The following is a 26890-nucleotide window of genomic DNA, read 5'->3' as shown; positions in this document are numbered from 1 at the left end:
GGTAGCACCTACAAGGGTTCCTGCTCAGGATACGAGCGAGGGCCAACGGCAGATCCAGCAGGTTCAGTAACCAAACTTATGACGGAGAAGGCAGATGAGCTACGACCTCAAATGACAACGGCTATAGTACAGGCAGATGAACAATTGGAAAGAGAAATGGTGATTTCTTCAGTTCACCCCACAGAAGGCCATAGCAAACCACCGTTGCTAGATACTAGGTTTCCTAGAATCTATTTGCTAAGAAAACCATGGTCAAACTCACAAAATGTATCACAGAACAACAGCGTCAAGAGGATCTTCAAGACAATTCTGAAGATGCTTCGCTCGGTGGGGTCGATTCTGGGCAGCAGGGGATCCCCAACCGTCATCACTGATACTGATGAACCTTATATCAAGCAGGAAGATTGGACAATGTGATAAATGAAATGGAAAGACTAAAGATTATCATAAGAATAAGCAAAGTTCATTGGACAGGTGCTGGAACATGTCAGAATAGAAATAAAACACTAATTTATTCTTGTGGAACATCCCATACTAATGGAGTAGGAATTCTTATGGATGAAAACATGGCAAAAAGTGTTTTAGGACATTGGGCAATATCAGAGAGAGTGCTCCTTGTTAGATTCAGAGGACAACCATTTGATTTAGCAATTATACAGGTATATGCACCAACAACAGATGGAACAAATGAGGATATAGGTAAATTCTATGAAGAGCTTGAACAAGCAAAGAATGCCCTGCACCAACTGCTGCCGCTGGGCTAGAAACGTGCAGGGGCAATGTGTGGTTAAGTGCCTTGTTCAAGGACACAACACGCTGCCTCAGCTGAGGCTCCAACTAGCGACCTTCAGGTCACTAGTCCAACGCCTTAACCATTTGGCCACACACCAACACAATGAATGGATGCAAATCTCAAGATATTGTTATTGTCATGGGAGATCTAAATGCCAAAGCAGGACAAAGTGCTGATGGAAATACCATAGGAAAATTTGGGCTAGGAGAAAGAAATGAAAGAGGTGAGAAATGGCCACATTTGGCCACACACCAACACAATGAATGGATGCAAATCTCAAGATATTGTTATTGTCATGGGAGATCTAAATGCCAAAGCAGGACAAAGTGCTGATGGAAATACCATAGGAAAATTTGGGCTAGGAGAAAGAAATGAAAGAGGTGAGAAATGGCCACATTTGGCCACACACCAACACAATGAATGGATGCAAATCTCAAGATATTGTTATTGTCATGGGAGATCTAAATGCCAAAGCAGGACAAAGTGCTGATGGAAATACCATAGGAAAATTTGGGCTAGGAGAAAGAAATGAAAGAGGTGAGAAATGGGTAGAATGGTGCAAGGTGAATAATCAGGTTATTACGAATACCTACTTTAAAAACCATCCGAGACGGTTGTGGACCTGGAAAAGTCCAGGTGATAGCACCAGAAATCAAATTGACTTTATTACTATGAACCAAAAATTTAGAAACTCAGTGACTCAATGTGAAATATATCCAGGTGCAGACTGTAACAGTGACCATAACCCAATAATATGTCATGTAAAAGTAAAACTTAAAAAACTAAAGAAGCAAAAACCTGAACAATCCCTTGACTACTCGCAATTAATTAAAGAAGAAAACTTAAGACAAAAATTTACAATTGAAGTAAGGAATAGATTTCAAAGTCTAGAAATAGAATCTGTTGAAGATGATAGCAATCATGTAGAAATGAAGTTTAACTCTCTGAAGGATGCCTTGGTAGAATCAGCAAAGTCAGTGATTCCTAAAAAAGAAAAAAACACAAATAATAAATGGATGACAGATGAAATCAAAAATCTAATGGAAGAAAGGAGACTGAAGAAAGCAAATCCTATGGAATATAAGTCCTTAGATAAAAAAGTTAAAAGCTTATGTCAAAACGCCAAAGAATGGTTAAACCAGGAATGTGAGCAATTACCGATCCAAAAAGGTTACATCAACAAATCAAGAATATCACTGATAAAAAGCTCCTCCGTTCTTCAGGTGGATGTTTGAAAGCAAAGGACGGTATCATTATCATGGACAAAAGATGAGATTATGAACAGATGGACTGAGTATGTCCAGGAATTATTTGAAGACAATCGAGGCAACAAACCAGAAATTAAGAAAAGCAAGTATTTTAAAATCTGAAGTTCGTAATGCAATAAACAAGATGAAGAAAGGAAAAGCAGCAGGTCCTGATGAATTAGTAGTAGAACAAATTATCGCCCTTGAAGATTATGGAATTGAAAAACTTACTGAATTAATCAATGACATTTATGAGACTGGAATAATACCAGAAGAAACGAAAAAAATCAGTATTTATCACTCTTCCTAAGAAGGCTGGAGCAATAGAATGTGAATTACATAGGACCATAAGTTTAATGAGTCATATCACTAAGATACTTCTAAGAATTTTGATGACAAGAGCTAAAAGTAAGATACAAGCTGAAATAGGTAAAGAACAATGTGGTTTTGTGAAAGACAAAGGTATAAGAAACGTGATATTGATGTTAAGGAAACTATCAGAACGAGCTATTCAAGTGCAAAAAGATTTGTTTGTTTGTTTTATCGACTACACAAAAGCATTTGATAAAGTGAAGCACAATAAGTTATTCGAAGTATTACAGGAAACTCTACATCTAGATTCGAAAGACCTCCGCCTAATCAGAAATCTGTACTGGGAACAAACTGCTGCTGTAAGAATAGATGGAGAATTGAGTCAGTTTACGAAAATCAAGAGAGGCGTTAGACAAGGGTGTGTTTTCTCCCATGATTTGCTTAATGTGTACAGTGAAACAATATTACAAAAAATAAGAGATATCTTGGGAATCAAAGTTGGCAGTGAAAACATCAATAATTTCAGATACGCGGATGACACCGTGTTAATTGCAAGTATGGAGGAAGAATTACAAAACTTAATTGATATAGTTGTTGAAAAAAGTGCAAAAATGGGTCTATCAATTGCAAAAAGACAATGTATGGTGACATCCAAAAAGGAGAATCCTATCTGCAGGCTGAGAATAAACAGGGAAGACATAAAACAAGTACAGAACTTTTGCTACTTAGGAAGCTGGGTGACATCAGATGGCAGATGCGACGCGGACAATAAAAGAAGACTAGGGATGGCAAAAGACACCTTTACGAGAATGAAGGGTATACTGACCAATACTAAACTAGGCATGACAACCCACCTCAGAGTACTGAAGTGTTATGTTTATTCAGTTATGTTATATGGTTCAGAATGTTGGACAATATCTAGTAACACAAGGAAATGAATTGAAGCAGCAGAGATGTGGTTTTTGAGGAGGATGCAAAGAATATCATGGACGAAATGACTATCTAACGATGTCATGAACAGAGCAAGCACAAGAGAAATAATGTATGAGATCATGAAAAGGCAATGTAACTTCATTGGACATGTGATTAGGAAAGAGGAGTTAGAATGCACGGTAATTATGGGAAAGATTGAAGGGAAGAAAGCAAAAGGAAGGCCAAGACAAATGATGATGGAGACAGCAGCCAGAGAACTAGAAATGAATACCAATGAACTGATCCACTTGACCTGAAACAGGAGTGTGTGGGCCATGGCAGTCAAAGCTCAATCTGGGCATGGCACCTGATGATGATACAAGATCATGAGGAGTATTGTTAGGGTAAATCCAAGTAGGCTTTTTCCACTGAGATTGGGTGAGATTAGAACTAGAGGTCATGGGTTAAGGGTGAAAGATGAAACGATTAAGGAAACATGAGGGGGAAGTTCTTCGCTCGCAAGGTGATGAGGGAGTAAATGAATTGCCAGTGGAAGTGGTGGATGCGGATCAAATCCAAATTTCTTTTTGATGTATATGGATGGGAGGGGAATGGAGGGCTATGGACTGGGGCCAGGGGGAAAAAAAACAGGATCCCCTTTGTTTATTTGGGATACTATATTGTTTAATTGGGGTAGGAGACTGTTGGTAAACAGTCTAATTAGCATCAGATGTGTGTTCTTGTGCGGCCGTTATGACACTACACTGTGCTTAAAGCAGATTTTACCTAACGACAGTTGTGTGTGTTTGCGTTCAAAAAGCAGTGATTTTTGTTACTGATAGATAGTTGGCAAGAAATAAGCAGCAAGACAATTCAGAACTGTTTTGCTCACTGCAGTTTCATGTACTCAGGCTTGGAGAAGCCAGAAACGGCCGGGAGTGAAAATGAAACTATTTCACTACTTCAAGTATATTGATCGACAATCATCTTGAATATTACAATGAAAATGAAGATTTGGATGATGCAATTGTCGACAGCATTGTATGAAGTCAGTCCATTGTCTGTACTGACTTTGTTCATTTACAGTTAAAAGAACGTACACTGGATGAATTCCTCCATCGATAGCTATTAAGAACTAATACAGTTTAAAACTACTGCAGTAGTGTTTGTAGTGTTCTAATTTTTTCTGTATTTCATTTAAGTACATAATTTGCTACTCAGTTAAATGATAGTTTGTCTTTTTTTAAAAAAAATCTTTTTAACTATTTCCATGAAACTTCAGCTAAGTGGGGCAGCTGCTTATTTGACCCTAAATGTACTGGTCGAATGCATCCCAATTGACCGGAACCCACTGTATTTGGAGAAGTCCCTGAGTGCCATGGTCTGAAGACTGATGCTGGATGGGAGTTGTCCTGGAGCCACATTTCCACAAGAACAAGCACACAGTACTTCCTCATCTCACAGTGGGTCGGCCGCAGACCATTGACATAGAAGCACAATTGGCCATTTGATCCATCGTTTCTGCGCCACCATTACACCATGGCAGACTTATTATCCCTCCCAACCCTATTCTCTTGCTTTTGCCCTGTAACCTTTGATGCCCTTACGAATTAAGAACCTATCAACCTATGATGATATGGCCTCCACAGTCCTCTGTGAATTCCACCGATTCACTACCCTCTGACTAAAGAAATTCTTCCTCATCTTTCTTCTAAACAGATGTCCCACTATTCTGAGTCTGTGCCCTCTGGTTCCAGACTCATCCACTACAAAAAATATTTTCTCCACATCCATACTATCTTGGCATTCCAATATTCAATAGGTTTCAATGAGGTCACACCTCATTCTTCTAAACTCCAGGTGCAGAACCATCAAATGCTCCTCATATGTTAACCCTTTCATTTTCTTAAACCTCCACTGGACCCTCTCCAATACCAGCACATCCTTTCTTAGATAAGGGGCCCAAAATTGTTCTAAACACTCCAACTATGGTCTGACCAATGCTTTTGGCATTCCATCTTTGCTGTATATTCTAGTCCTCTTCAAGTGAATACTAGCACTGTATTTGCCTTTCTCACTGACTCAACCTGCAAGTTAACCTTTAGGGAATCCTGCATGAGGACTCCCAAGTCCCTTTGCACCTCTGATTTTTGAATTTTCTCCCCGTTTAGAAAATAGCCCACACCTTTATTCCTTCTACCAAAGTGCATGACCATACACTTCCCTACACTATATTCTATCTGCCACTTCTTTGCCCATTCTCCCAATCTGTCTAAATTGTTTGCTTCCCTAACACTACCCCCTGCCCCTCTACCCATCTTTGTATCATCTGAAAAACTTGGCCGTAAAGTAATCAACTCCATTGTCCAAATTATTGACATATAACGTGAAAAGAAGTGGTCCTAATACTGACCCCTGTGAAACACTACTAGTCACTGGCAGCCAATCAGAACAGGTCCCCTTTAATCTGACACTGTCTCATGTCAATCAGTGAAACTTCTATCCATGCTAGTATCTTCCCTATAATACCATGGGACCTTGTTGGTAAGTAGCCTCATGTGTGGTACCTTGTCAAAGGCTTTCTGAAAATTAAGTATACAACATCCACCAAGTCTTCTTTGTCTATCCAGCCTGTTATTTCCCAAATGAATTCCAACAGATTTGTCAAGCAAATTTTCCCTCAAGGAAACCACGCTGACTTTGCCCTATTTTATCATCAGAATCAGAATCAAGTTTAATATCACTGGCATATGTCAAGAAATTTGTTAGCTTTTGCAGCAGCAGTACATTTCAATACATGATAAATAAAGAAAAACTGAATTAAAGTATATGTATATTAAATAGTTCAATTGATAAGTAGTGCAAAGAACAAATTTTTTAAAAAGTAGTGAGGTAGCATTCATGGGTTAAATGTCCATTTAGAAATTGGATGGCAGAGGGGAAGAAGCTGCTCCTGAATCACTGTGCGTGTGCCTTCAGGCTTCGAAGTACCCCAAAACCTCATCCTTAATAATGGAATCCAACATCTTCCCAACCAATGAAGTCATGATAACTAGACTATAATTTCCTTTCTTCTGCCTCCCTCCCTTCTTAAAAAGAGTGGAATGACAGTTGCAATTTTCCATTCTTCCAGAATCATTCCAGAATCTAGTGATTCTTAAAAGACCCTTACTAATATCGCCACAATCTTTTCAGCCACCTCTTTCAGAACTCTGGGGTGTACACCTCCTCTGGTCCAGGTGACTTAACCTACCTTCAAATCTTTCAGTTTCCCCAAGCACCTTCTCTTCAATATTAGCAACCACACTCATTTCTGCCCCTTGACACTCTTACGTTTCTGGCACTCTGCTAGAGTCTTCTACTGTGAAGACTGACACAAAATACTTAAGTTTGTCGTCCATTTCTTTATCCCCCATGACTACCTCATGTGTCATTTTCCAGCAGTCCTCTATCCACTCTTGCCTTTCTTTTGCTCTATATATCTGAAAAAAATTTTTGGTGTCCTCTTTGGTATCATTGGCTAGCTTACTTTCATATTTCATCTTCTCTCCTTAGGGTTTTTTTAGATGCCTTCTGCTTCCCACTACTTTTTGCTAAAGGATCTGCTAACTCTTACTTGGAAGCGGCATTTGACTCCCCTTGTCAGCTACGGTTACGTCATCCTCCCTTTAGAATTCTTCATCTTTGCGATGCATCTGTCCTGCACCTTCCAAATCACCCCCAGAAGCTCCAGCCATTGCTGTTCTGCTGTCATCCCTGCTAGTGTCCCCTTCCAATCAGCTTTGGCCAGCTCCTCATCATGCCTCTGTAATTTCCTTTACTCCACAGTAATACTGATGCACCTAATTTTATCTTGTCCCTTTCAAACTGCAGGGTGAGTTCCATCATATTATGATCAGTGCCTCTTAAGGGTTCCTTAACTTAAGCTCCCTAATCAAATCCAGTTCATTACCCATCGACTTTTGGGGCCGAGACCCTTCGTCAGGACTAGAAAGGAAGGGTACAGAAGCCAACACCGAGGGGAAGCAGTGAGAGAGGGTGGGATGAAGAAAGAAGCTGGGAGGGGATAGTTGGGAGAATAAACAGTCGACATTTCTGGCTGAGACACCATCAGAATAGGGGCAGTTACATTTGGTATCATGGCTGGCAAAAGTGCCACGAGCCGAAAGTCCTGTTCCTGTGCTATACTGTACTGTTCAACGTCCTACATTCACACATGCTGCTTGACCCGTGGACGAATTTCAAAATTTGCAGTTAACATAGAAAAGTATAGGCTCTTTGGTCCACAATATCGTGCTGACCTACTCCAAGATCAATCTAACCCTTCCCTCCCACATAGACCTCCAATGTTCTATCATCCACGTGGCCATCCAAGCGTTTCTTAAATGCCCCCAATGCCTCCACCACCCCCAGCTGGGTGTTCCACTCACCCACTACTCTGTAAAAAGATTACCTCTGACCGCACCCCCCCCCCATACTTCCATCCAATCACCTTAAAATTATGCCCCTGGTATTAGCCATCTCCCCACCTGGGAAAAGGCTCTGGCCTCTTATCTTTCCCATGTCTATCACTCTCTTTCTACTTCACTCCAAAGAGGAAAGTCTTATCTCACTCCACCTATCCTCATAAGATAGTTACAGTGGCATGCAAAAGTTTGGGCACCCCTGGTCAAAATTTCTGTTACTGTCAATAGCTAAGCGAGTAAAAGATGACCTGATTTCCAAAAGGCATAAAGTTAAAGATGACACATTTCTTTAAAATTTTAAGCAAGATTACTTTTTTATTTCCATCTTTTACAGTTTCAAAATAACGAAAAAGGAAAAGGGCCTGAAGCAAAAGTTTGGGCACCCTGCATGGTCAGTACTTAGTAAGACAACAGCTTGTAAACACTTTCTGTAGCCAGCTAAGAGTCCTTCAATTCTTGTTTGGGGGATTTTCGCCCATTCTTCCTTGCAAATGGCTTCTAGTTCTGTGAGATTCTTGGGCTGTCTTGCATGCACTGCTCTTTTGAGGTCTATCCACAGATTTTCGATGATGTTTAGGTCGGGAGACTGTGAGGGCCATGGCAAGATCTTCAGCTTACACCTCCTGAGGTAGTCCATTGTGAATTTTGAGGTGTGTATAGGATCATTATCCTGTTGTAGAAGCCATCCTCTGTTCATCTTCAGCTTTTTTTTTTAAGCAGACGGTGTGATGTTTGCTTCCATAATTTGCTGGTATTTAATTGAATTCATTCTTCCTTCTATCAGTGAAATGTTCCCCGTGCCACTGGCTGCAACACAAACCCAAAGCATGATCGATCCACCCCCATGTTTAACAGTTGAGAGGTGTTCTTTTCATGAAATTCTGCACCTTTTTTCCTCCAAATATACCTTTGCTCATTGCGGCAAAAAGTTCTATTTTAACTTCATCAGTCCACAGGACTTATTTCCAAAATGCATCAGGCTTGTTTAGATGTTCTTTTGCAAACTCCTGATGACTCTTCCATGAAGGTCATATTTGTGCAGGTGTCACTGCATAGTAGAACAGTGCACCACCACTCCAGAGTCTGCTAAATCTTCCTGAAGGTCTTTTGCAGTCAAACGGGGGTTTTGATTTGCCTTTCTAGCAATCCTACAAGCAGTTCTCTTGGAAATTTTTCTTGGTCTTCCTGACCTCAACTTGACCTCCACTGTTCCTGTTAACTGCCATTTCTTAATTACATTACGAACTGAGGAAACGGCTACCTGAAAATGCTTTGCTATCTTTTTATAGCCTTCTCCTGCTTTGTGGGCATCATTTATTTTAATTTTCAGAGTGCTAGGCAGCTGCTTAGAGGAGCCCATGGCTACTGATTGTTGGGAGAAGGTTTGAGGAGTCAGGGTATTTATAAAGCTTTGAAATTTGCATCACCTGGCCTTTCCTAACGATGACTGTGAACAAGCCATAGCCCTAACAAGCTAATTAAGGTCTGAGACCTTGGTAAAAGTTATCTGAGAGCTCAAATCTCTTGGGGTGCCCAAACCTTTGCATGGTGCTCCTTTCTTTTTCCCCCCCACTCTAAAATTGTACAAAACAAAAATAATCTTGCTTAAAATGTTGAAAAGAATGTTTCATCTTTAACTTTGACCTTTGGAGATCAGTTCACCTTCTACTTACTTAACTATTCACAGTAACAGAAATTTTGACCAGGGGTGCCCAAACTTTTGCACACCACTGTATTTTAGGTTTCTGGTATTTGGAGGATCTTTGCTTTCTAAAAGCTTCTTACCTGTGAAAGGTGGTGCTAAAGACACAGGAGTGAAGGCACTTTGCGTCCGAGTCAGTCTGGGTTTGCTGTGGAGGAAAAGACAAGAAACATCAGGGAGGGGAACTTCCCATAGACCACCACGTGTATTTAACATGATGAGACAGTAAATGTTTCAAACTCCCCAACACAGGAGCCTGCATCTCATTGCCAAATCCATCCTCTCAAGGTTGTGTCCTCTCAGGCAATGGGAAGTGTTCATACTCTGAGGTCCTAGAAGCTAACTCTGCATCTTCAGTCCACCAGGCTCAGGAACAACTACTACCCTTCAACCATCAGGCTCTTGAACCAGAGGGGATAACTTCACTCACCCTATCAATGAAATGTTTTCAGAACCTATGGACTCACTTTCAAGGACTCTTCATCTGATGTTCTCGATATCTATCGCTTATTTATTATTATTTCTTTCTTTTTGTATTTGTACCGTTTGTCATCTTCTGCAGTCTGGTTGAACACCCAAGTTGGTGCAGTCTTTCATTGATTCTGTTATGGTTATTAATCTATAGATTTATTGAGTATGCCCGCAAGAAAATGAACCTCAGGATTGTATATGGTGACTTACATTTACTTTGATAATAAATTTACTTTGAACTTAGCAATACATTGTACCTTCAGCAGCTAGGACTGTTCTGCACCCTCTTGTCACTCTCTCCACGGTGGGCAGGGAGGCCAGAGGGTTTAAAAAGAAAAAGAGACAGACAGACTGCAGGAAATGAGCAGGGAGAGGAGGCCATTCTCAAAGTGTAAGCAAGGACAATACAAATGGAATGGGGGAATGGGGAAATGGGTCAGGGTCACGGATCACTGGCTGGGATAGGTTGGAGATGCAGGAAACATCTCGGACGCTCATCTAATGGCTGTCAGCTGCAAGATTGATAAGCAGCCACCAGAATTATAACGTGTAGAAGCCACATGGTTTATCATTAATGGCAGATGGGCCTACCGTCAGTTAAATAGGAAATGTGCCCACATCTATCAGCTAGCCTACATTTAAAGAATTAACTGGTTTACTACCCAAAGCACCACTATTAAAATTAGGTTTATAAATAGCTCACCTAGAAAAGCTCAGGCTTATGGAGTGTCTGAAGTGCAGTGATGAACAGTCCTGATAGCGAGGCATGTGCTGGCTGTATGACTCACGGTACAGAAACAGCAGGAAGCATTGGCTCAGAACACTCAGCAAGCCTATAAATAATTTACAAACCAGACTGTGTGGATGGTGCTAGTGTGTGGAGTCGCTGCGTTCAGGGGCTGTCCAACGTCAGGCCTGAGACAGGAAGAGGCCTGTCTACAGTGTGGTGGTCAGTACCCTGACTGGCAGTGCACTTAGTGCTTCTCTTAGACCACACTTCACATTCTCACGTTCCCCAACCCCATTATAATTTCACTGGCCGAAGTGCCAGTACTGCATCCTAATGTTCTATGTTCCAACCCAACTTGTCCATGTCAGTGCTTACCTTAGAGTTTAATATTATTTATAAAGTGTACCATTACAAAAGTTCCATTTTCAAGATTTCAAGAAGCTCCTAATCTAACGCCTGGTTGGCAGGGTGGAGATATGTCTCTACCAAAGGAGATGTAAGGCACTCCTTCCCTCCACTAGCCTGCAGGTCACCCTCAGGCAAGGTGTAGCACCTTTTTAGCCATCTCGCCCCCCGGAATCAGGGTCAGGGTCAGGGTCAGGTGAAGCCGAAGCCATGGGAGCAGGCAGTGGACGGTCGTACGAGCAGCCAGTATATATCACAAGCCCTGGTTATTGTGACCACCGATGCCAGGCAGACAATCTCTGAAGAATATTGATAATGATTGGGGTCACCCGGCTTGTAAAGGCACTGCCCAGGAGGCAGCAATGGCAAACCACTTCTGTAGAAAAACTTGCCAAGAACCAAAGACCTTAATCACCCACGACACAGCACAAAACAAACAAATCTAATACCATTGTCTTCTCACTTCCAACACCCTCTAATATCATAGCCAGAATAATTCCTATTGCAGCATACAGCCAAAGATCACGGGTATGTAATTTAATAAATTTACTTTGTCTTTCATTTTGGCTTCTCCCAAAGGAGTTACTTCCACTTTCTCAGGATTTCAGAAACTAATTGGGATTCACATGTTCTCTGAGGTCACTCTAACCTGTGGGTTAGAGTGTTCCAGTAAAGCCCTTGATTAGGTGAAGACCTATCCTATTTAGCTTTCCCTGAGAGAAAGCCCGCTCCTCACCGCCCCCCCCCACCGTACCTCAAAGTGGCCACTGCGGCTATGTTTGGGCTCTGCTGCTGCTGCCACTTCAGGGTTCACCGTGTTGTGCAGAAGAGCATCTCTGAACACATATCACTGTTGTGATGTTTGGTTACTTTCGTCTTTTTTGACCCAGAGGTTTGGTGAGGCTACAACTACTGTACAGGTCATGGGTTAAGGGTGAAAGGTGAAATGTTTAAGGGGAACTTCTTCACTCAGGTTGGAAGAGTGTGGAACAAGCTGCCAGTGCATGTGGTATGTGGGTTCAATTTAAACATTTAAGAGAAAATTGGATAGGTACATGGATGAGAGTGAGATGGAGGGCTATGGTCTAAGTGCAGGTTGATGGGACTAGGCAGATTAATGGTTTGGCACAGGCCAGATGGGCTGAAGGGTCTGTTTCTGTGCTGTAGTGTTCTATGACTCTTTCCTATCAAGATGCTTGGAACAACCAACCGATTTTCTTATAAAACTGCACGATAGTGTACTTAAGAGAATTGATGCAGTTTTAAAGGCAAGAGTGCTCACATCAAATATTGATCTGATTTAGTTTTTATTGTTTACTGTTCTTTATAGCAATTTTTCTGATTTAAAAATGTCATTATTTTGAAAGCATCTTCGCTTTATAGAATTTTTTTAACATGTGTCCAAGACTTTTGCACAGTACTGTACACAAGGAATATGCTGTGGTGTGTTGGCAACAAGCAACAAAATATAATCAATTATAAAGAATAAAAATTATATTAAAAAATTAGCAGTTAAAGTACAGATATGGATACCAGCATATATTTACAACGTTAACAGCATTATAAAAAGTTAACAGTGTAGTTCAGTGATGGGAATAATGAGGGAGGGAGGGGGTTGGTCAGATCAACTGTCTGGGGAAGAAACTTTTGAGATGACCTGAAGTTTAACACACACACCCTAAAAACATTCAATTGCACCATTAACTGCCTTTCAGACAGTATTTCATTAGGTGTTTAGGATTTTATAATGCAGAGGCTGTGAAGGATGCTACTAAAATGCAATGGTTGTCGCATTCCCCTAACAGCTGCCCACATTGCAATCGTTGGCTAGTCTTACAAGGGATGTTAAAGGACATTTACCCTTCCTGCTACCCTTAAATCTTTCAAAGGACAAACAGAAGCAGAGATCACTATGTCCCCAAGTTGTTAATAGAACAAAAATAAAGTGCCCAAGTTAAGCAGCCCCAATCTATTCATGTGGAGCCAGCAGGACAGGACAGGAAACAATTTCCTTCACAGTATTTGTAATTCAGTGTCCATTCTTCTTCAATCCATCAATCTTGATTCTAATCAGCTAGCTGCCTGGTTGCACTTTAAAGGCATTTCAAGACAGCAGATTACTGACACAGATGTCAGGCAATCACACTTTTTTAAAAAAATATACACAACACATCCAGTTGCAGAATTGCCAGTCTCATCACCTCTTCCCATATCCCTAAAAAACTTCCCAAAATCCCTGCATTAATCCCAGTTTCTGCTTTGATGTTTGCCACATTGTGATTCACCCATTTCTATATCAATGCGGCTGAATTCTCTCCTACTATTGCTGGCTGGTCTGACAGGCCACTGACAGGTGAGAGAAGAGAACCATCAGCCACAGGCCAAATTTTGCCTGAAGGATGTCCATGCGAGCAGAAGGCACGAGGGTCTGTGAGACAGCAAGCTTGGAGTTCGGGATGCTGTCATCAGCAAGTTCAGGGGTCAACACTGAAGTTCATAACCCAAAGGTCGATTAGAAATCAAAAGAGGAAGCTCAATTGCCAAAGCTGGAGGCTGTAAGCGCATTGGTGGGAGCAAAGGCTTAATTTCCTTTTTTATTCTTTGTAGTGTTCTGTTTTGTGGTGATGTGATGCTCTATGCTGTTCTGTCGAGCACAGTGGGCATGCTATGTTGTCACTAGAATGTGTGGTAACACTTGCAGGCCACCCCCAGCACATCCTTCGGCCTTGGTTGTTAAATCAAATAAAGCACTTCACTGTATGTTTTGAAGTACGGTATATAGCTAGAGTGCCTCAGAGATTTGCACAGTACTGTGGTAATTTTATGCATTGCCACAAAAAACAAATCTCATGACATATGTGAGTGATGATAAACCTGATTCTGATATGGGTCTCTATTGTGGACTGAGACTGGGAAAGGGGACAGGGAGAGGGGAATCATGGTTGGGAAAAGGGGAAGGGAGAGGGGAGGGAGTGGGAAACACCAGAGAGACATCCTGTAATGATCAATAAACCAATTGTTTGGAATCAAATGACCTTGCCTGGTGTCTCAGGGCTGGATGTGTCTGCCCCCGCACCACTTCCCCACCCCTGGCAGACCCTGCAGAGGCTGGTCCTGGCTCTCCCCAGGCCCCTGGTCAGATCAGTCCTCGATCCCCTGCAGTTTGCCTACCAGCAGCACACTGGAGTTGACGATGCTGTCGTCTGCCTGCTGAACAGAGCCTTCTCCTATTTGGACAAGCAGGGCAGCACCGAGGATCATGATTTTTGATTTCTCAAGTGCCTTCAATACCATACAGCTCTCATTGCTGGGGGAAAAGCTCCGTTCAATGCAGATTGGCACTTCCATTGTATCCTGGATAACGGACTACCTGACTGGCAGACCACAGTTTGTGTGGTTTCAGAGCTGTGTGTTAGACAAGACTATAAGCAGCACTGGGGTCCCAGAGGGACTATATTGGCTCCCTTCCTGTTCACCCTGTATACCTCGGACACTGAGATACAACACCGAGTCATGTCATCTGCAGAAATTCCCCGATGACTCAGCAATAGCTGGGTGTGTAAAGGGAGGGTGGGAGGATGAATACAGGGTCCTGGTGGAGGACTTTGTCAAATGGTGCTAGCTGAATCATCTGCAGCTCAACATCAGTCAGACAAAGGAGATGGTGATGGACTTTAGGAAGACTGAGCCTGCACTGCTCCCCGTTACTATTGATGGTGAGGATGTGGATGTGGTGAGGACCTACACGTACCTGGGGGTGCACCTGGATGACAGACTTAAGTGGAGCACCAACACAGAGTCTGTGTACAAAAAGGGCCAGAGTCGCTACTTCCTGAGGAGACTGAGGTCCTTTGGAGTATGCAGGCCTCTCCTTCACACGTTCTACCAGTCTGTTGTCATTAGTACAATCTTCTACACGGTGGTGTGCTGGGGCAATGGCATCAACACAGGTGATGCCAACAGGCTCAATAAACTGATTAGAAAGACTGGCTCTGTTATAGGAGTCAAACCGGACACACTGGAGGCTGTGGTGGAACAAAGGACCCTATGGAAAATCCTGGCAATTCTGGACAATGTTTCTCACCCTCTGCATGCCACCTTGGCTGAACAGAGGAGCACTTTCAGTAACAGACTGAGACAACTGTGCTGCTCTAAAGAGCGCGATATGAGGTCATTCTTACCCTTGGCCACTAGACTCCGTAATGAGTCAACCTGTAGCTGGGGAGGTGATGGCCCCTCCTGGTAGGCTGCTTGTGGAAACTTATTTATTTATTTAAAAAATTCTTTCCACTTCTCTTCTAATATTTATATCTGTGCACTTGTAATGCTACTGTGACACCTAATTCCTTTGGGATCAATAAAGTATCCATCTTTCTCTGTCACCTGTCCCACATCATTCCCGTGGCACTCCACCCTCACCATTCCCAACATCCTTTGCTCCCGCCAGATTTACAAACTCGCTCTCCGGTCTACATCGACAAATACAGTACTGTGCAAAAGTCTTAGGCAAAAAAAATCCCTGAGATTACAATTTAAAGATTAGCTTTATTTGTCAAATGCACATTGAAACAGTGACATCCATCATTTTGCACCAATGACTATTACAGTCTCAAATTATGCTGGGAGCAGCCCACAAGTGTCGCCATGCTTCTGGTGCTAACACAGCATGCCAACTAACCTTTGCATCTCTGGAACGTGGAGGGAACCTAAGCACCCGGAGGAAACACACACAATCACAGGAAGTAGGAAAAAATTTCTTATGACAGTGGCAGGAATAGATTGATTAGAATAGCTCAGTTTGGTTTATTAGTTTATGTGGTAAATACATCTGAATGCAAATCTATAGGGCATTCTCACCCTCACACAAATCTAGAACCAACAGACTAAGGATTACTGTACCATAACACCATAAGACATAGGAGCAGAATTCCAGAAAGGAACAGACTTCAAATCAATTCAAAAATGCAAGAATCACAAGCAGGTGAGGGCCCCTTATTTGACCACAAGACATAGGAACAGAATTAGGCCATTCAGCCCATCGAGTCTGCTCCACCATACTATCATGGCTGATTTATTTTTCCTCTGAAAAACATTCTCCTGCTGTAACCTTTGACACCCTTACTAATCATGAACCTAGCAACAACTTCTGTCTTAAATATACCCAATGACTTGGCCTCCACAGATATCCATGACAATGAATTCCACAGATTCACCACCCTGTGGCTTAAGAAATTCGTCCTTCTACTCTGAGGCTGTGCCCTCAATTCCTGGATTCACTCACCATCGGAAACATCCTCTCCATATCCACTCTACCTAGACCTTTCAATATTCAATCGGTTTCAACAAGATCCCCCCCTCGTTCTTCTAAGCTCCAGTGAGTACAGACCCATGGCCATCAATGCTCCTTCCATTCCTAGGATCATTTTTGTGAACTTCCTCTGAACCCTCTCCAATGCCAGCACATCCTTTCTCAGGCAAGGGGATCAAAACTGATCATAATACTCCATGTCTGGTCTGACCAATGCCTTATAAGGCCTCAGCATTACATTCTTGCTTTTCTATTCTAGTCCTCTCGAAATGAATGCTAACGTTACATTTGCCTTCCTTACAGCTGACTTAACCTGCACAGGGACATTTCAGCTCTGCAGAGATTACACTGATCATTCAGCCCTGTTGATCTATGATTGCAATTGCACTCTGCACGAACCTCCTGCACCCAAGTAACACATCCTTCCATTTCTTTCTCCCTTGAGTGCTTAGACAACTTTGTGTCATGTACACTGACATTATCTGCTGCAACTTCTCCCAGGGGAACAACATTCCACATTCTAACCACTTTCTCAGTAAATAGGCTCCTTCCAAATTCAGCACTGGATTTGGTGCCCATCTCAGGTCATATCTATTTTTAACTTGACATCTTCTTAGTGCAGCACACTAGGGCAACACTTTACAGTGCCAGTGCCAGCTGTAGGATTGGGGTTGCTTTGTTTGCATCAAATCAAATCAGTGAGGATTGTGCTGGGCAGCCCACGAATGTTACTGCGTTTTTAGCAGTAACATCGCATTACCCATTTCTTCCTAACCCTACATCTTTGGTATGTGGGAGGAAGCCATGCTACTGTGCTGCACTGGGAACTGGCAGTCACAGCAGATCAGTCAGCCTTGTCAATGGTGACCACAGCTTCCACTCACCTCCCAAAAGCAGTGTGTAATCAGGTTCGATGTGCACATTCCAGTAGTCAATTGATAGAAGCTAGCAGCTCACTCCTGTGTGTAATTACACATCTGACATCCACTGACAGAAAAGATTTCTTGTTACATTTAAAAAAAATCTTTCCAGACCAGGATTAGAGTCTGTAGAACTCCAATCACAGCAAGATGAAGGGTACAGGAAAGTTTATTAAATAGAAAGGTCCCATGAGACATCCAAACTACAACAGAACACAGAATATTACAACACAGTACAGGCCCTTCAGCCAATGATTCTGTGCCAACTCTTTAACCTACCCCAAGATCAATCTAACCCCTCCCTCCTGCATAGCCTGCTATTTTTTCTATCATCCATGCGCTTAAGAGTTTCTTAAATGCCCCTGATGTATCTGTGTCTACCATCACCCCTGCCAAGGCAATCCACACACTCACCACTCTGTAAAAAGAAAGCCTACTCTGACTTTGCCCCTATTCTTTCCTCCAATCACCTCAAAAATTATGACCCCTTATATTAGCCATTTCCACTCTGGGAAAAAGTCTCTGGCTATCCACTATATCTATGACTCTTATCAAGTCACCTCTCATCCTTCTTCGCTCCAAAGAGAAAAGCCCTGGCTCACTCAACCTATCCTAAGACATGCTCTCCAATCCTGGCAGGATCCAGGTAAATCTTTGCACCCTTTCTAAAGCTTCCACATCCTTTGTATAATGAGAGCAAAAAAATTAACAATATTCCAAGAGTGTTTCACCAGTAGCAATCCTGAGCAAGAAACCGAAAAGGGTAGAGTTGGACAAGGAAGTTCTTGTTTATAGCTGAGTCAGGAAACCGAATTACAGGAGGAATAACAGTACATCAACAATCTGCTGAAAGAACGCAGCAGCTCGAGTAGTGTCTGTCGAGAAATTGTTGTTTCGTCAGGACCCCTACAAGGTTCCGACTCAAAGCATGAACAATTCTTTTTCTCCCACAGATGCTGCCTGACCTTGCAGCAGATTGTGTTGCTCCAGATTCCAGCGTCTGTAGTCTTGTGGGTCTCTAATAGCAAAGATTCAAGGTACGTTCATTATGAAAGTATGTATGCAGTATACAAACCTGAGATTCACCTTCCTGCAGACAGCCACGAAACAAAAACACCATGGATTCCGTTCAAAGAAAACATCAAACACCCCAATGCACAGGGGAGAAAGAAAAGAATAAATCACACAACTGGCAAAAAATATATTGCTGCAGGATCCCTTATTCCAACTGACATCAGATAACACTGTGCAGCATGAATATCAACTGCAGTCAGTGACTACCACCCTTAAATACACAGAAGTGAAAGAGACTGACTTGCATTTATATATTTGTAGATTAAGTAATCATCACATGAGAAATTATTCACTCCTTTAAAACTCTTCTTCTTGTGATCCAATTATAAAGGAGCTAACTTTGAATATCTCAGTTTTTTTTTCTTAGCTTAACAATTATTTAATTCAAAATAAATCTTGGGTTGATAGGGTTATTAAAGTATGGCTGCACTATAGAACACTGAGGTTCTTCTTCCCACAGACAGCCACAAAACAAAGAAAAACATCAAAACCCCAAAGCACAAAAAAATAAATTGTGCAAACAGTAAAAAAAAGCAAAAAACACATAATATCCCTTCCCATTAATGGGAATAAAACAAACTCCATGTTTCCCTGTAGCTTTCTTTGCATTTTTATATCTCCCCAAAAAGGTCTTGAGCTGGGTTGTTTGAAATACTCTACCTTGCCAACAACTGATTCTTAGCACCACATTCAAACACAGGTCTATCAGAAGCTATTTAACATTTGTTTTATCTCTCTATCTATGGGGGGAAATAAATAGTTGGCATTTTAGGCCAAGGCCATAAGACATAGGAGCAGATTTAGGTCATTCAGCTCACTGAGTTTGCTCCACCATGACCAATTTATTTTCCTTCTCAATCCCAAATTCTTCTGTCTTCTCCCTGTAATCTTTGATGCCATTACTAGTCAAAAACCTATCAACCTCTGCTTTAAGTATACCCAATGACTTGGCCTCCACAGCCATCTGTGGCAATGAATTCCACAGATTCACCACCTTCTGGCTAAACAAATTCCTCCTTAATTCTGTGCTCAGGGGACATCCCTCTATTCCGAGGCTGGGCCCTCGGGTCCTAGACTCCCCCACTTTAGGAAGCATCCTCTGCATATCCACTCTATCCAGAGCTGCTGAGTTCCTCCAGCTTTTTTTGTGCATTGCTTAAGATTTCCAGCATCTGCAGGATCTTGTCTCATTGCTTCTGTGTGATAATTAATGCCTAATATTTTAAAATAGAAATATTTCAGGCTAACCCATTGTGCAATGGGTACAAGTCACTGAACATTTCGCACAAACGGCACAGGTGGAATTTACTGTCAACCCGCCTTTCAACTTCCCAATTTACATAGAAGCCTCCTACCTCCAAACCACAGAAACACCAGCGTTTGATGGAAAAAACCCCTAATACGGAAATACTGCATGACCTCAACGTACTGAAACATACACTCAGTGACCATTTTATTAGGTAGCAGAGTGGAACCCAGTGTGGTTTTCTGCTGCTGTAGCCCATCCACTTCAAGATTCGACATGCTGTGCACAGCACTGCTGTAATGTGTGGCTATTTGAGTTACTGCCATCTTCCTGTCAGCCTAAACCAGTCTGGGCATCATCCTCTGACCTCTCTCATTAACAAAGCCTTTTCACTCACAGAACTGCCCTTCACTGGATGCTTTTTGGTTGCTTTTCGCACCATTCTCTGTAAACTCTAGAGATTGTTGTGTGAAAATCCCAGGAGGTCAGCAGTTTCTGAGATACTCAACCACCCCATCTGGCACCAACAATCATTCCACCTTCAAAAAGTCACTTAGATCACATTTCTCCCCCATTCTGATGTTTGGTCCGAACAACAACTGAGCCCCTTGACCATGTCCGCATGTTTTTAATGCATTGAGTTGCTGCCACATGATTGGCTGGTTAGATATTTGCATCAGTGAGCAGGTGTACAGGTGTACCTAATGAAGTGGCCACCGAGTGTGGTCAAGCATTTCAGTGAAGCACTGAGGGACATCAGTATGGATGGAACTGCCATTTGGTCTCAGGAAAAAGGAAAAAGTCCTGCCACGCAATTTGGATAGCAGAGGGGTTCTCCAAAACACTGGGTGACATTTACAGCCAACATCTTAAGCAGATTATTTAGTCATTGTCAATTGTGGAACACAACTGAGCACAAACTGAATACACACTGACCACACACCCAAAATCCGTGGGTTAAGCAGTGCACTGGAATACCCCCAGGGTTGCTCAAAAGGCATCCTGAAAATCAAGTTCTTTCTACATTTACTTAGTTTCAGAATTTCTCCTGTCAGATTTTAATCAATGGTAACAAAGCTCTTGTTCTAGTATATTACAGCACTGTACAGGTCCTTCAGCCCACAATGTTGTGCCGACCTTTTAATCTCCTCTAAGATTAATCCAACCCCCGCCTCCTACATTGCCCTGCATTTTTCTATCATCCACGTGCCTATCCAAGTTTCCTAAACATACCTAATGTATCTGCCTCTACCACAGCGGTGCATCCCACACACCCATCCTAATCTAAGAAAAAGTGCTGACTCCGGAGAGGGTACAGAGAAGGTTCATGAAAATGATCCGGGAATGAAAGGGTTAACATAAGAGCATTTGATGGTTTTGAACTGTGCAAAAAAAAAAATTTACTTCTGACATCCACCCCCCTATTCTTCCCTCTAAATCACCTTAAAATTATACCCCCTCGTATTAGTCCTGGCAAAAAGTCGCTAGCTATCCACTCAATCTATGCCTCTTATACAACTCCCAGGTCACCTTGTGCCCTCCTTTGCTTCAAAGAGAAAAGCCCCAAATAAAATTTATTTCCTGAAATAAAATCTGAAGATGCTAGCAACACTCGCAGGTCAGGCTGCAGAATAAAGTGATTTTATTCTGAGAAAACGTTCCATAGCGCATCACCACAGATCCACCTCACATGGGCTTGAGATGGCAAAACTAAGGAATAGGTGCAAATTTCAAGGGGTGTTTTAATGGAACGGAAGAGATAGGGAGCAGGGAGTTTAAGGAAACTAATTTGTGTGTTTAAGGCATAGGAAGCTGAAGGTGGAGTGATTAAACTCAAAAAACAGAAAACCAAGGGTTCTGGGTAGTTAGTGAGGACATGAGGGAAATCAGTAGGTGAAATATCTGTTGCCAAGGGATGCACTACATATTAATCCACGGTTAGCAGTTATGACAGAGTTCACTGAAACCGAAGGTGAAATCATTTATACACTACAATTATGAAGTTAAAATGACATGGTGGAGGATTACAAATACCTGGGGACACGAATTGACAATAAATTGGACTGGTCTAAGAACACTGAGGTCCTTTAACATCTGCTGGACGATGCTGAGGATGTTCTACGAGTCTGTGGTGGCCAGTGCGATCATGTTTGCTGTTGTGTGCTGGGGCAGCAGGCTGAGGGTAGCAGACACCAACAGAATCAACAAACTCATTCGTAAGGCCAGTGATGTTGTGGGGATGGAACTGGACTCTCTGACGGTGGTGTCTGAAAAGAGGATGCTGTCTAAGTTGCATGTCATCTTGGTCAATGTCTCCCATCCACTACATAATGTACTGGTTGGGCACAGGAGTACATTCAGCCAGAGACTCATTCCACCGAGATGCAGCACAGAGCGTCATAGGAAGTCATTCCTGCCTGTGGCCATCAAACTTTACAACTCCTCCCTTGGAGGGTCAGACACCCTGAGCCAATAGGCCGGTCCTGGACTTATTTCCTGGCATAATTTACATATTACTATTTAACTATTTATGGTTTTATTACTATTTATTATTTATGGTGCAACTGTAATGAAAACCAATTTCCCCTGGGATCAATAAAGTATGACTATGACTATGAAACTCAGGAGACATTTGCAAAAAGCAATATTGTGAGCAGTTTTGGAGCCCTTTTCTAAAAGATGTGCCAGCATTGCAGAGGAAGTTCATGAAAGTGATCAGGGAATGAAAGGGACCACTCGATGACTCTGGGCCTGTACTCACTGTTGTTCAGAAGAATGGGGGATGGGGGCGGGGGAGAATCTCGTTGAAACCCATTGAAAATTGAAAGACCTCGAAAGAGTGGATGTGGAGAGGATGTTCCAGTTTGGGGGGTGGGGTGGGGGAAGAAGTCTAAAACCAGACGACACTACCTCAGAATACATCTCTTTAGAACAGAGATGAGGAGGAATTTCTTCAGCCAGAGGGTGGTGAATCTGTGGAATTTGTTATCACAGACGGCTGCGGAGGCCAAGTCATTGGGTATATTTAAAGCAGGTATCGATAGGTTCTTGATTAGTCAGGGCATCAAAGGTTACGGGGAAAAAAACAGAATGGGGTTGAGGGGGATAATAAATTAGCCACAATGGAATGGTGGACCAGACTCAAAGGCCGAAAGGCCTAACTGTGCTCCTATATCTTATGGTCTAGCACAAGTTTCCGGTCAACAATTTCCACAGCCTCAGCCTGAGCTGCTGAGTGTTGCCAGCATCTACAGTTTTTTTTATATTTCAGCAGAACAGACCTGCTGTGATGCTGCTGACAGGTTACAATGCATCAAGAACTTCCTTCCCACAACTGCAGTAGCCGCAGAAAGGTCACTAAAATTCTCTCACAGCTTGCTACCGATTGCAGGTGTGATTACGGTTCAGGCCAAATAAAGTACTGAGGATTAGCTTCATTAATAAAGATAAAAAGAAAATTGCAAGGCTTCAAACACAAAACCCCCTTAATGCTTTTCTCAGCACAGAGGGCTGAGGATCAAGTGCTGTTGGGCCATGGGATTAATACAGAAAGATGCCGTCAGTACGGATGAGTTGGGCCGAATGGTCCATTTCCATGTTGTATGATTCTATAAGACCATTAGACACAAGAGCAGAATTAGGCCACTCGGCCCATCAAGCCTATCATTCCATCATGGTTGATTTATTTTGCCTCTCAACCCCACTCTCCTCCCCATAACCTTTGATGCCCATACTAATTAAGAACCTATCAACCTCAGTGGCTGGGTGGAGATGCATCTCTACCAAAGGAGGTGCAAGGTGCTCCTTCCCTCCGTTAGCATGCAGGTCACCCTTGGGCAAGGTGTAGCACCTACTTTAACTTCCCCACACCACCCCCCCCCGCCCCCCCCCAAGATCAGGGTCACATGAAACCACGGGAGCAGGTGGTGCACGGTCGTATAAGCAGCTGGTGAGCTGGTGCATATCACAAGTCCTGGTTATGTGACCACTGACGCCAGGCAATCTCTGAAGGGTATTGATAATGGCTGGGGTCGCCCAGAAGGCCACAACGGCAAACCACTTCTGTAGAAAAATTTGCCAAGAATAATCATGGTCATGAAAAGATCGTGATTGCCTATGTCACACAACATGGTAGATAATGAACGATCGATTAGCCTTAAATATACCCAATGATTTGATATCCCACAGATTCACCACTAGCTGGCTAAAGAAATTCCTCATTTCTGTACTCAAGGGACACGCCTCTACTCTGAGGCTGTGCCCTCTGGTCCTAGACTCCCCCACTAAAGGAAGCATTCTCTCCACATCCACTATGAGTTCTACCTTGCAGCTTAGTAAACACATGTGCCAATAAACATCTCCATCATTTCAAATCAGGCTGCAGAGAGCCATTTTACATTCTGGACACATCTGGAGGTCATTTTGGAATATAAATTTAAAGGCAAATTTGTTTTTTTAAAAAAACAAACACATTGTTCTTCCTTATTGTTCCTTTACCGTCATTTCTAATTCAGAGTTCTTTGCTTGGGAAAAAAAATACAATATTCAGAATGGCTTTGATTGGATAGGACACTCAGATTGCAATCTGAGCAACTCAGAGTGAAAGTGAATCCTTTCAGCTCCCTCGGCTGAACTGATGAATAAGTGAGCAGGTAATCAGTGCCGAAGCAGAGGACAGGTTTTTGTAGCTGTGTGATTTCAAATAACTCCAACGATCCAGTGGAGGTCAAACACGGCTCCCTCCGATGCAACCTCAGAACACAAAGCTATTTACTAATTCATTTGGACAGCAAAATACAACATTGCCAACAGATTTAACTCTGTTCATTGACTCTTTCATTGGCAAGTAGGTTTCCTTTCTGGGAACCCCAACCCCATCACTTTTTTTTGTCATGGCTGATCCATTTCCTTCTCAGCCCAAATCTCCTGCCTTCTCCCCATATTCCTTCATACCCTGACTATTCAAGAATCTATCAACCTCTGACTTAAATATATCCAATGACTTGGTCTCCCCAGCCACTTGTGGCAATGAATTCCACAGATTCACCACTCTCTGGCTGAAGAAATTCCTCCTCATCTCCTTTCTAAATGGACATCCCTTTATTCTGAGGGTGTGCCCTCTGGTTTTATACTCCCTTTAGATAGGCAGGTAATCTGTCCAAGACACGCTCTCTTCTCAATTCTACCATCAAGGTGGTGATACAGGAGACTGAAGAAACACACTGAACTTTTTAGGAACAGCTTCTTCCCCTCTGCTATCAGATTTCTGAACAGAAAAGGGACCCGTGGCAACCTCAGTATTTTTGCTGGCGCTCTTATAGCGTTATACTATCTGCTACATTATAAACTCTTGTGCACTCTTAACCAAGAAAGATTTTAAAGAGCTGCTTAGTGTCATGTCTGAAAGAGTTCCTTCAAACATTTCTAGCTTGGGTGGAGACCAACACCAGAAAGGAGGTTACTCTAGGATCATTACACCAGGTTTCGTGTTTGCAACTTGAGGGGAAAACAAAAATAGGAACTTCTCAAATCACTCTGGGTTTTTCAAAACACACAAAAATGCTGGAGAAATCCAAAACAATCCTTAAAAAGGCAATTTGTCGGTTATGTGCCAAGTTGTATGATGTGGGCATTACCAGTCAAATGACCATGATTGCTCTTGGCAAACTTTTCTAATTTTCTACAGGAGTGGTTTGTCATTGCCTTCTTCTGGGCAGTGTCCCCAGCCATTATCAATACTCCTCAGAGATTGTCTACCTGGTGTCAGTGGTCACATAACCAGGACTTGTGACCTGCACTGGCTGCTCATACGACCATCCATGACCAGCTCCCATGGCTTCACGTGACCCTGAGCCGTTGGGGGGAGGGGGGATGGGCACTAAGTAGGTGCTACACCTTGCCCAAGGGTGACCTGCAGGCTAGCAGACAGGAGTGCCCTACGTCTCCTTTAGTAGGGACACATCTCCAGCCTGCCACCCCAAAAAGGCAGTATGCATCACTAACGAATCATAGGCATCATAGTAGTGTAGTGGCTCGCACAGCACTGTTAAAGTTCAGGGCAGAGTTCAGAGTTCAATTCTGACATCATTTGTACATCCTCCCCGTGGAATGTGTGGGCTTTCTCTGAGTGTTCCAGTTTCTTCTCAGTCTAAAGGCGCACAAGCTAGTAGTTTAATTTGGTCATTGTAAATTCTATCAGGGGTTGCCAGGCGGTACGGCTCGAAGTGCCGGAAGGGCCTATTCCACACCATCTCTCAAGTAAATAACCAAGGACCCCCATCACCCAGGACGTGCCTTCTCCTTCTTACTATCAGAAAGGAGGTGCAGAAGCCTAAAAATAGACTTGTGTTTCAGGAACATCATCTTCCCTTCCATCAGATTTCTGAATTGACAATGAATTAATGCATGAACACTATCTTACCAATTTTGCCCTTTTTGCACGACCTACTTAATGTCATTATTTTAATATATATATTAAAGGAAATGGCAAAACACTTGTCAGAAAAATTGCCATTTGACACAGCACATAATGATGGTAGATGGGAAGAAGCTGTACTTAAATAATGATTTCTAAATCACTGAGTGTGTCTTCGGGCTCCTGTACCTACTCCTTGATGGTAGCAGTGAGAAGAGGGCATGTCTTTCATGATGGATGTTGCTTTTATCCTTTTAAAGATCTGACATATTTCATTCGGAGTTTAAGACAATTTGGTATGTCACCAAAGACACTACCAAAAAACAGCATTCTAACTGGCTGCATCACATGGGGGGGGGGGGCGCGCACTACTGCACAGCATCAGAGAAAGCTGCAGAGAGTTGTAAACTCAGACACCTCCATCATGGGCACTAACCTCCCTACCACTGAGGACATCTTCAAAAGGAGATGCCTCACTCCATCATTAATGAATCAACATGGGACCCAAAACACTGGAATAGTATTAGAGATACATATTTAGTAGTTGTTTGTAACACCATCAAATATTGTGCGGCGTATGGTGACATTTGCAGGCTGCTCACCACAATATTCACTGATTTGATTTGACGCAAACAACTTATTTCTGTATTTGACGTACTCGTGACAAATAAAACCAATCCTTTTTTTAAAATCTCTTCAAAGGGAACTACGAAGGCCCCAAAAACAGGGGTCCAAATATGGTCTGACTGCTTTCGTTGTCACAGTTTTTGATGGCATTACAAACCATCTCTAATACCATTCCAGTTTGATTCACTTGGAGTGAAGGACAGATATTTCATCTTGCTTAAGCTTTGCTTTGTTGGAATCTGTGCTCACTTGTTTCAGAGAT

At 42.5% G+C, this 26890-nt stretch overlaps 1 protein-coding gene across 4 annotated transcripts in view; it reads right to left on the bottom strand.

Annotated features, from left to right (window-relative positions):
• The window catches only part of socs7 (suppressor of cytokine signaling 7), a 154878-nt gene that overhangs the window by 102856 nt on the left and 25132 nt on the right, over window positions 1-26890 (bottom strand). For all 4 annotated transcript variants that reach the window (XM_072249580.1, XM_072249582.1, XM_072249581.1 and 1 more), the window contains exon 2: window positions 9516-9580. In XM_072249580.1, the coding sequence (XP_072105681.1) occupies window positions 9516-9580 (65 nt within the window). The remainder of the gene's footprint in view (window positions 1-9515; window positions 9581-26890) is intronic.

Source organism: Mobula birostris, chromosome X (genome assembly GCF_030028105.1).
Source record: "Mobula birostris isolate sMobBir1 chromosome X, sMobBir1.hap1, whole genome shotgun sequence".
In the NCBI taxonomy this organism is placed as follows: Eukaryota; Metazoa; Chordata; class Chondrichthyes; order Myliobatiformes; family Myliobatidae; genus Mobula; species Mobula birostris.
Note: the sequence above shows the minus strand (reverse complement) of the source record. Positions and strands in the feature narration are given on the sequence as shown.